Source organism: Wyeomyia smithii, chromosome 2, assembly GCF_029784165.1.
Source record: "Wyeomyia smithii strain HCP4-BCI-WySm-NY-G18 chromosome 2, ASM2978416v1, whole genome shotgun sequence".
Classification (NCBI taxonomy): domain Eukaryota; kingdom Metazoa; phylum Arthropoda; class Insecta; order Diptera; family Culicidae; genus Wyeomyia; species Wyeomyia smithii.
The window spans coordinates 66,549,635-66,561,677 of record NC_073695.1 but is presented as its reverse complement, the minus strand read 5'-3'; the positions used below and the strand labels follow the sequence as shown (position 1 = coordinate 66,561,677).

General features: G+C 41.8%; 2 protein-coding genes across 3 annotated transcripts in view; one reads left to right on the top strand and one right to left on the bottom strand.

Moving 5' to 3' along the window:
* The window catches only part of LOC129723422 (protein SCAI), a 39,367-nt gene that overhangs the window by 20,573 nt on the left and 6,751 nt on the right, over nucleotides 1-12,043 (bottom strand). The window lies entirely within an intron of this gene.
* LOC129719653 (uncharacterized) lies at nucleotides 8,581-9,042 on the top strand. Its single transcript, XM_055671047.1, has one exon. The coding sequence runs from the start codon at nucleotides 8,581-8,583 to the stop codon at nucleotides 9,040-9,042; it is 462 nt and encodes a 153-aa protein (XP_055527022.1).

The window sequence follows — 12,043 nt, the reverse complement described above, 5'->3', positions numbered from 1 at the left end:
TCTAAGTTCTTTGTACCTTGCGGTTTGTTTGAAGTCTGCAAATGCACGACGAATCGGCCATGAGATATGATCAAAGTCAAAAAACAACTCGTTTGAAATGATTGGTTTTATCGAAATGACAACATCCTCGTCTTTTGGCTTCTGTACATCGCCTTAATTCTGAATATATTCATATTGGGTGGGTTCGGTCATTTTCAGCAGTTTTTCTGGCATCAATCTGACACCGGAAATACCCATATTGGGAGGTATTTTTGGTTGTTTTCCAGAAACTAAAAGTGGTCGTCTTCAAATTCAAAATAGTGTCCAGGGTCAATGTTTGGTTTCTATGCATCATCACGTTTACGGAAATATCCATATTGAGTATAATTCGATCATTTCCGACTGTTGCCTATAAGTTGCCATTTAGCAATTCAAAATGGTGCCTGAGGTCAATCGTTAGCTCCTTGCATCATTCTAGTTCCAGAGATACTCATAATGGATAGTATTTGTATATTTTCGGCTGTTTTTCACAAACCGGTAGTCGCCATCTTGGATTTCAAAATGGTATTTAGGATACTGGTTAAGGGAAAACTCATATTGGGTGATATTTGGTCACTTTGGACTGTTTTTCAGAAGCCGAAAGTCGTCATTTTGGACTTTAAAATTGCCTGTGAAATCAATTTCTGTCATCTGGGCGTAATTCTGGTTCCGAAAACATTCATATTGAATGGTATTTGGTCATTTCCGGCTGTTTGCCAGTCACCATCTTAAAATTCAAGATTGTGTCTGTGATAAATTTTTAGCTTCTGTGCATCTTTCTGGTTCCAGAAATACTAATATTTATTGGGAAGCGTCCATTTCAGGCTGTTTTCCAGAAACCGGATGTTGCCATCTTACAATTCAAAATGTTGTCTGAAGTCGATTTGTGGCTCCAGTGCATCATTACGATTCCGGAAATACCCATATTGGGTGGTATTTGGTCATTTGCCGCTGTTTTTCCGACACCGGAAGTCGCTTGGATTTCATAATGGCATTTGGAGACAATTTCTGGATTTTGAACGGCATACTGGTTAAAGAAAAACTCATATTGGGTAGCATTTGGGCCTTTCTTGCTGTTTTCAGAAACCGGAAGTCGCCATATTAGAATTTAAAATGCTATATGTGGTCGGTTTTAGCTCCTGTCTATTATTCTAGATCCGGATATTATTATATTGGGTGGAAATCGGCCATTTTCGGCTGTTTTCCAGAAACCGGAAGTTGCCATCTTACAATCCAAAATGTTGTCCGAGGTCGATTATGGAAAATATTTGTTACCACTAAAAACATTCACCTGCTAATATGGTTCCATTTAGTTGATTAGTTCGCGAGATGTGCAAAAATTTGTGAAGAAACATGTACTTCCAAAAGAGGGAGGGGCGTCAAACCATTATGGACATATTTGTTACCTCTAAAAACATTCACATACCAAATTTGGTTGTATTTTCTTGATTGGTTCTTGAGCTGTGCGAAATTTGTGTTTCATTTTCATGGGATCCCTCCTTTATAGAAGAGGGAGTCGGGTTTCAAACCATTATGTACATATTTGTTACCACTAAAAACATTTACATGCCAAATTTTGTTCCATTTGGTTGATTAGTTCTCGAGATGTGCACAAATTTGTGTTTCATCCAACTATTATGGACATATTAGTTACCCCTTAAAACATCCACATGCCAAATTCGGTTTCATTCGCTTGGTTTGTTCTTGAGTTGTGCAGAAATTTATGTTTCATTTGTATGGGACTCCTCCCTTCCAGAAGAGGGAGGGGTCTCAAACTATCATAGAAACCTTTATCGGCACCAAAAACCCCTACATACAAATTTTCACGTCGATCGGTTCGGTAGTTTTCGGGCCTATATGGATCAAACAGACAGACAGACTTGACTGCATTTTTATATTAAAGATTACAACATCAATATTTTAGAACCTAAAGAGTGAATATACATTTATTGGATTGAAGCGTTCATGTAAATTTATTTTTACAAATAAGAAAATTGAATGAGAAAGGCTGGGTCTGACCGCTAGGTGGATTAATTCAGGTTTTTTCTGAACAACAGCTGAAAATGACCAAATACCACCCAATATGGGTATTTCCGAAATCGGAATGATGCACTGGAACCACAAATCGACTTCAGACAACATTTTGAATTGTGAGATTGCAACTTCCAGTTTCTGAAAAACAGCCTGAAATGGACGATTCCCATTAAATATGAGTATCTGCGGTACCAGAAAGATGCACAGAAGCTAAAAATTGATCACAGACACAATCGTGAATTTTAAGATGGTGGCTTCCGATGTCTAGCAAACATGCGGAAATGACCAAATAGCATTCAATATGAATGTTTTCGGAACCAGAATAACTCCCAGATGATAGAAATTGATTTCGCAGGCAATTTTAAAGTCCAAAATCACGATTTTCGGTTTCCGAAAAACAGCCCAAAGTGACCAAATACCACCCAACATGAGTTTCTCCGGAGCCAGAATGTTTCAAGAAGCTAAAAATTGACCTCAGACACCATCATGAGTTGCAGGATGGCGACTTCTGGTTTCTGGTTGGAGAAACACCCATATTGGGTGTTATTCGATCATATTCGGCTGTTTCCCAGAAACCGGAGGTCGCCAACCTAGAATCCAAAATTGGGTCTGTGGTCGATTTCAGCTGCTGTGTATCATTCTAGATACGGAGATACTCATGTTAGATGGAAATCGGCCATTTTTGGCAGAAAAAACAGCCAAAAATGGCCGAGTTTAAGTAGTCTTCGGAATATGTTCCTTTTCATAGCTGAATTTCACATTTTTAAACATAACAGGCAAAGTAACAGTCCGATTGCAAAACAAATCAATAAGGTCTCATGGGGCAACTAGACCTTCCATTTGACACTGATTTTATGAAAATCGGTACAGCCATCTCTGAGAAACATGAGTGAGATTGAACAGTCTTCAGAACACGTTTCTTTTCATAACTTTTGAACCATATGTCCAATCTTTATGAAATTCAAAAGTTGAGGGTTTTTCAGGTAGCCCGTTCATTTAAAACTAATTTTGTTCAAATTGGTTGTGTAGTTTTTGAGATAATGATGTTTCATGATTTTCACATTTTGATACATAACCTCTAAACTAAAAATCCGATTTTAATGAAATTTAATAGGGTCTTATGGGGCAACTAGGCCTTTCATTTGCAATTAATTTCATGAAAATCGGTCCAGCCATCTCTGAGAAAAGTGAGTGAGAATAAAAATCTGCACATACACACACACACACACACACACATACAGAAAATGCTCAGCTCGTCGATCTAATCGAGTGATATATGCCATTCGGCCCTTTGGAGCACTTTTATACTTTCGGTTTTGCAAGTGATTGCTATACCTTTCTAGGAGAAAGGCAAAAAGATCCTTGATATCTTATCGGGGAGCTGAGATATTGATATTTTTACATGTGATGGAAAACTAAGCTTTTGTACAAAAATGCCGCTAAAGATCAATATCTCCATTGCACTGTGTTTTATTTTGCCGTTTGCGATTAATCCCCTCAATAGTGATCCAAATGTTGATTATAGCTATAATGTGTGTTCGGAGAAGTTTCAGGATATTCAAAAATGCATCATTGTATCTATGTAATGTAGAATGATGGGTGATTCATCCACCAATGAGTGAGATAGAAAACTTATTTTTTAAGCAGATTGAGATAGACGCAAGAAGTCTTCGATAAAATTTTAGCTCATCTCAAACCAAGAAACTTCACCGAAGACATCATTTTTCTATTTCTAACATATAACGAGCAAGCAGAAGCAACATAAATTTTTCTATGAGAAGACACTAAAAATTTAAATTTTCGTTCTAACTATTCTCTCAGATTTTTCCGAATGTTTAGACCTTCTACTAAGTTATCAGCCATCCAAAAATGTATTTGTTTTCTGAACAATGTTATTTTTTTCTCCAAAAAAAAGTTATTTGACATATTTGTGAAAATGTTTAGTTTTCCGTCACATACAAATATGGCAATATATTAGTCTCCCGATAAGATATCAAGGATCTTTTCATGTATATTTTCGTCATGAATCCCGCTTTTCAGTAAAAATTTAAATTTCTGCCTAAACATTTTTGCCTTTCTCCTAGAAAGGTATAGCAATCACTGCAAAAACTAAAGGTATAAAAGTGCTCAAAAGGTCCGAATGTCGTATATCACTCGACTCAGTTCGACGAGCTGAGCATTTTCTGTATGTGTGTGTGTATGTGTGTGTGTAACGCTCTCCCATTCTCACTCGATTTTCGCAGAGATGGCTGACCCGATTTCAATGAAATTATTTGTAAATGAAAGGTCTAGCTGCCTCAAAACACCCTATCGAATTTTACTGTAATCGGACTGTAACTTTGTCTGTGATGTATCGAAATGAGAAAATCACGAAACTTCATTATCTTAGAAACTACACAACCGATTTGAATAAGGGGTTAACTGATGAATTATGATTGAACACGTTGTTTCGAAGTTTGGCTGCCCTATACGTTCCCCTTTCATTTGATTATAATCGAACTTAAGCAACCGTTATGTATTAAATTGTTGAAACAACGAAAGTCTATTATTTCAAGTATTACACGACTGATTTGAACATAACTAGTGTCATACAAACGAGTCATCTCTCAAACTTACAAATAACAAACTTCATAACAATTTGATATTTGGTTCAAAAGTTTTGGAAAGAAAAGAAATTCAAAGACTATTTAAAACTATACCTGCTTTGATCAATATATATGGCCTCAACATGATTTAAATGTGGTATCGTACTATTCGAACGTTCCCGGTATCGCTCGTGATTAAATTGTTCGAAATTAAGAGTCATTCCTTTTATTTCGCTATTTCTTAAGCACTAACATTACGTCAAATTTCATATTTTATACCTTAATTACAACATCAATATTTTAGAACCCAAAAAGTGAATTTACCTTTATTGTATTTAAGCATTCATGTAAATCTATTTTTACAAATAATAAGTTTGAATGAGAAAGGCTGAATCTGACCGCTTGGTGGATTAATTTAGGTTTTTTGTATGTGTTTTGAAGGGTTTTATCTAAAAATTAAGGGATTTTTTTGCGATGTGTGAGTCAAATAACTGAATGCGATGATGAACCAAACCAAGTAAAATATTAAAAAAAAACCCACAAAAATATATGAAAGAATGTGGGAATCGAACAGAATTGCAAAACGTGCTAAAGAGTGGTTTTGTAGCTTGAAAAAGTCTTTTTTCTATAAATCATGCTTGGGCAACCTGAAAACATTTTTTATGAAGTTGGAATGTTCTACAGAAATACTATAAAAAACATAAGCTTTCAATTTAGGGAAGTGCAAACGTAGTTCGCCTCCTCGTGGTGCCCTTTGTGTAGCGTTAAATGAGCTACAAAACCGAGCGTCTGTTCTCCATGTTAGAGGCGGCTCAAACAGCGTACGACTCGGAGCGAGCGGCTGAATAAGAAATGCGGATTCCGCACGCTACAAGATTCTGGAAAATTATTTCCAGAATAAAGTACTTGTTTATGACACGGAGGAGGGTCAGAAGTGCGTCCCAATCACCGCAGGAGTTCCGCAAGGTTCTATCCTTGGTCCGGTGTTGTGGAATGTCATGTATGACGGAGTGTTATAACTCAAGTGGGGGTTGTGATAGTCGGCTTTGTAGACGTCATAATGCTGGAGGTTTACGGTGAGTCGCGCGAGGAGGTCTAGTTGACGGCCGCGCACTGTATACGCAAGGTCGAGGACTGGATGCGCTCCAGAAAACTGGGGCTCGCGCATCATAAGACGAAGGTCACGGTTGTGAACAATTGTAAGTCGGAGCAACAAACGGTGGTCAGAGTCGGAGACTGCACCATCACCTCAAAGCGATCTCTGAAGCTCTTGGGGGTTATGGTGGACGACAAGCTCACGTTCGGGAGTCACGTCGACTATGCCTATAAGAGAGCCTCATCGGATATTGCAGCACTATCTCGTATGATGTCCAATTGCTCAACGGTTTATAGCAGCAAGCGAATACTTCTTGCCAGCGTGGTTTCGTCCATACTTAGATATGGTGTGCCAGTGTGGCCCAAAGCGCTAGGTACTAACACTTACCGCGGTAAACTGGAAAGTACCTACAGGCTCATGTGCCTGAGAGTTGCGGGTGCGTATCGTACGATATCATACGATGCAATCTGTGTCTTGTCCGCCTATCAGCATCGCCTTCAAGGAGGACAGAGAGTGTTTTGACCAACGTGACATAAGGGGCATACGAGGTACCAGAAGGTCATTCTCGATGCTCCGCTGGCAGCGGAAATGGTCTAACTCCACAAAGGGCAGATGGACGCACCGACTTATCTACAACATCTACACAGGTTCGGACACGCTGAGTCCCCCATGTGTCCCGAGTGCGTAGAGGAAGAAGAGACTGCTGAGTATGTCTTCTTCGTATGCCCCCGTTTCGTGAAAGCGAGGAGCGACATGATGACTGTGAGAGAACAATCTAGTCCGGAGGATGTGCGCCTTCCAGATTGTCCTGGAGCTGCAACGTGTGTGGCGGCCAGTGGTAGCTAACTACCAGTCTCCAGGTAGTTAGCTAGGAGGTTATAAGAGTAAAGAGGGTGCATCACGCACAAAAGCCACTCCCCGACGTGATACTTAACCGTCGTTCCGGGAAGACCAGGTCTGGAGACTGGAGAGGTTTTAGTGGGTCGGGACAGGGAGCAGTAGGTGTTTGGGGGAGTGTAACTACCCCAGCATCTCTCCCCTGGTCTCATCCCCACACCCTGAGTTCTCTTCTAAAGTGTCTGTTCGCAGATTTCCCCGCCACCTTAAAAAATCTAAGATGGCAGCCCCATCGCGGGATAGGGGCCTTAGGATAAATGCCTTACTGTACCCGATAACAAAATGAAAACACAGACACGAATCGGTACATGGAGCATCTTGAACCAGCAGGGCAAGCTGGCTCAATTAGCTAGGGAAGCTAGCCGCTTAAAGCTCGAAATTCTGGGACTGAGCGAAGTCCGTTGGCCGAACACAAGGAGAAAACGCGACTCGGGAGCGAGGCGTTGGGTTCCTGCTAAGCCCGCAGACTCATGCAGTCTTGATGAGATGATGGGAACCGATAAACGAAAGAATAATCATTGCCAGATTTAGAACACGGGTTAGAAGCCTAACGATAATCCAGTATTATGCGCCAACTGATGCTGCCGACTTGCAGGAGAAAACGAGTTTTTACAGTCAGTTGAATAGTGTGGTAGAGAAAGTCCCAAAGAAGGACATCCAAGTCCGTTTGGGCGACTTCAACACTAAGATTGGTTCCAACAACGAAGACCTCGAATGCGTCATAGGACGCCATGGTTTAAGAGAAATGAGCGAAAACGGAGAACTGTTTGTGGAGTATTGTGGCAACAACAACATGGTGATTGGGGATCGCTCTTCCCTCATCGACCAGCACATAAGGTCACCTGGGTTTCCCACGATGACCGAACAAAAAACTAAATTGGTCAATTTAGTCTGCATCAGTCGAAAACGGAAACGGAGACTTCTGGATGTCCACTACAAACGCAACGCCGATATTGCATCCGACCATCATCTTGTCATCGCGGAGATACGCCTACGCGTCGCTCGTGTCCAGCGAAGAGAAGAGAAAGTTGGATGTCGGCACGACGTTCGCCGGCTGGAGAATGCCGAAGTGAAAAGGGCCTTCGTCGAACAACTTGAAGCCCGAGCCTCGGAGCTGCCAATCGGTAGAACGGCGACGAGCGGAAAGAGGCAAAAGCCAACATTGTGCAGGCACGAACCAGACCAGACAAAACAGCTGCCCGTCAACAATACGCTAATCTGGAAAGGCTGTCAAACGCTCTTGTAGACGGGACAAGATAGCCTGGGCCAATTCCCTGACCGAAAAGGGAGAAAGGGCCGCTGCTTATGGAGATCTCCTCTTGTTGCATGACATTTCTAGCCGCCTTAGGGGTGTTAGGACGAATGCCAGAATGCAGCTGAAAGACAGAGCCGGTCAGTTACTAATTGACAGAACCGACCAGCTTTAGCGCTGGACAGATCACTTTGAGCAATTCTTCCGAGTCTCAAACGTGCTGATCAAGAGAACCCGCAGCGTGTAGCTCCCGTAGTTCGACGTATTAACCGCGTCAACTCTGAGGCTCCAACATTAGTTGAAATTGAAGCGGCAATCAAAAGCATGAAATCCAACAGAGCGCCAAGAATTGACTGCATTTCAGCCGAATTGCTCAAAGCTGACCCAACCCTGTCAACACGGATGATGCATCAGCTCTTCGGCAATATATGGGAAACAGCGACTTTTTAGGTAGACTGGATGCAGGGCATTTTAGTAGAAGTCTTTAATGAAGGGGATCTAACGGAATGTGGAAACTGGCGCGGCATCACACTGCTATGCAAAACTGTACAAATACTTTGCAAGGTAATCCTGAATAGGATTCAGGAGAAAATTGACGCTGCTCGCCGTCGGCAGCAAGCTGGGTTCCGTGCTGGCCGATCATGCGATCATGCGACGTGGCCGACGACATAGTCTTGCTTGCGCAACGATGTGCGGACATGCAAAGCAAGCTTGATGACCTCTGCAATAGCTCCAAGGATGCAGGTCTCACAGTGAATGTCGCCAAGACCAAATCGATGAGTATAAACGCTAACATTTCCCCTAACTTCATAGTAGCGGGAGAACAGGTTGAGGAGGTCGGAGGAGGTCGGACTACGCCGGATTACGGGACCACGAAAGATGTTGCGATGCGCATAGGCAAGGCTCGGGGTGCCTTTGCAGGTTTGCGCAACATTTGGCACTCAAACCAGATCACCCTGCAAACGAAAATCCGTATCTTCAATTCTAACGTGAAATCCATACTGCTGTACGCCTGTAAAACGTGGTGCATCTCGGCGGATGTAACGCAAAAACTGCAGGTTTTCGTCAATCGTTGCCTGCGTTCTATTATTCGTACCTGGTGGCCTCACAACTGGATATCCATTCGGAATTCCACCGTCGATGTTGCCAACGGCCGATAACAACAAAGATACGAGAACGAAAGTGGGGATGGATCGGCCACAACTTGAGGAAAGGAGCGGGCGAAATCTGCAAGGAATCTCTCGACTGGAACCCACAGGGACACCGTGGCCAGTGACATCCAGGCTGCTGACGAGAATCTGTCATGGCGACAAGTGAAAGCCATGGCACGCGATCGTCGACAATGGAGAAATCTAACTTCATCCCTTTGTGCCTCCCTACCGGCGGCCATGGACACATAAGTAAGTAAGTAAGTAAGTTTCAATTTAGGATTGAGAAAGTTGACTTTTGCAACATTTGGGACACCCTATATGAAGAATATTTTTGAAGAACTTGTCAAGTTATCTCTGAAAAATGGAAAATGGAAATCTGAAAATGTTCTTATTCAGTGTCTATTAATCAATCAAGTGCGAGATCTGACGTCCATAACTGTCGTGAAATTACTTCTTGCATTCCAAAACTTCCTGACTCACTTGTGAAAGACAAAATTTTCAGCAAGTAAGAAACCAACGCTCAACGATCTCGAATCTTGTGGAATTTTTAACTTTTATTCTCAACGCAATGGATAATGGTAGGCACATAAAAGCTCTTTATACTGATTTCAGTAACGCATTTGCCCGAATCGATTTACGGTTACTACTCTTAGAACTGCAAGAAAATGGATTGGCGTCTCAACTTCTGTTGGCTCTAGTCAAACAAAATGCAAACAAATAGTACGCTTCAAAAACAAGCTCTCAAAACTCATTCAGTCAGCTCTTGGTTGCCTTACGGGTTGCATTTGGGCCCACTTCTTTTCGTTTCGTATGTGAGTGACATTACTCTCATACTTAACCCGTAACGACCCGAGACGGAATTTTTTTGAAAATGGTCGACCGTCGTAATTGCTCAATGTTTTGGTAAGTAACACCCCTCTGGACCCCTTCCCTGTTTCCGTGAGACGCAAATATATCAGTTTTTTTTCTGCTTTTTCAGCAAATGCTGGGAATTTTCATCAATTCAATTGAGTGAATTTTAAAGTTTACTTCAGTACAAGATCACAAAACTACATATTTTCAAAAAAATCTAAACACATTGTTGTCCTTCAAGTTTTTAGTTTTTAAAATATGATTTCCTGAATCCATACACGATGAAATATTTATTTTAGCATGCACAGAGTTTGAGAAAAAATAAAAAAAATTCACCAAAGTACATATTTTCATGAAAATTTGAATTTCTCAGAAAAATAAATATAATTCACGCAGACGACGTGAAATTCTTCATCGAAATCAGCAACTCTAGCGACACAGGATAATTCCAAAAAGTAGGAAATTTATGCTACACTTGGTGCAATAAAAGCCTAGTTAAGCGGGCAATGTATGTAGTTTGCGAGAATGCGAAAATAAACGGGAATAGAAGGTGTGACTTTAGTCTTAGAAAAAATTTCCCGCGTCGAGGCGGGACGAAAAAATTTTTTTTTCTAAGCCTAAAGTCACACCTTCTATTCCCATTCATTTTCGCGTTCTCGCAAACTACATACATTGCCCGCTTTACTAAACTTAAAATGTAAGTCATATGACAAAAATGAAATTAGTTCGTAAAGTAATAAAAGCCTACTTGAACTCAATGACAAAAAATGTAACGAAAAACGTATCTCTAATAAATCAAACTGTACAAAGATGCGAGATTGTTAGGGACTTCGTAGCGGTTCCCCATACCAAGCTAACTTTTGTAGAACACTATAACTCCATCATAAGTAAAGTAAATAGTGTACTGGACTCTATTGATCGGTTCAGCCACAATTTACAAGACCCGTACACTATCAAACTATTGTATAATACATTTGTGAGCCCTATTGTGGAATATTGTAATCTCATATGGAATCTTTATGCCAGCACACATGAAGAACGCTAAGAATCTGGCCAAAAACAATTCCTTTTATACGCGCTTCGCAATGTGAAATGATCTGCATTTCCTCTGCCATCCTACGAAGCACGCTGCATGCTCATTATTTTCGAGCACTCAAACAGCGCCACGAACTTGCAACGCTATTATTCGTCAATGACATTATTTAAGATAGTATAGACTCAGCTGCATTACTATCACAACTCATTCCGCGTCGAACACTCGACAGAAACGGACGTGCAAAGTGGTCGTTCTATTACAATCCGGTCCGTGTGTACGAATAGCCAAACAAAAGAGTGTATTATTCGCGCTAAAGGCCAACTAGATTGTGAGTTGTGTCGCTACGTTCTGTACCCGGCTCGCAACTTTGGCTGTATTGGTGCAAAATACCAGCTGCAGTTTTGATCTGTGCACAGTGAATAGATCATTCGAGTTCAAGGCCATCAGTTGACAGTCGAGTCGTGTCGCTGTGCTGAGTGATCTCACACCCGGCTCACTGCTGGTGGCTGTATTGGTGCTGCTGTACTGGTGCTGCTGGCTGCTTTGGGTGCAGCTTCGAACGATCGGACAACCACTGCTGGAAGGAAGAAGTAAATAGGTACGTGTTCTTGTCGGCGCTAGTGCGCTAGTGCGCTACATTTAGCGCGATGGATATAGATCCCTCGCCTCCCGTGCCACCATCCCCGAACCCCCCTGACCCTGACCCTTCTGTTACCCCCTCCCCTGTTCATTCTCCAGTCCCCCCTCGCCCCAGGCTTTACCCGGACGGATCTCAACAGGGCAGCTATACTGTTTATTTTCGTCCAAAGGCAGGAGTGAATTCAAAGCGATTAAACATACTGCAAATTTCTAAAGACCTGACGAAGGGGTACAAGGCCGTGACCGAAATTTCCAAGGTCCGACCTAACAAGCTCTGAGCTCTTCACACGCGAGTATCGCGTTTACATACCCGCACGAGACGTGGAGATCGACGGTGTCATAACCGATTCGAGTCTGTCTGTCGAGTGTATCCTAAAAAGCGCAACCGGCTGCTTCAAAAATATCGTAACACAGGCGAAGATTTTGGATTGTAAGCAATTGCGGTCCATGTCTCTCGTCGGCGGTAAAAAAGTTTACACTCCG

Coding starts and splice junctions, on each gene's coding strand:
- LOC129719653 (XM_055671047.1), top strand. CDS start 8,581: ATGCAAAGCAAGCTTGATGACCTCTGCAATAGCTCCAAGGATGCAGGT.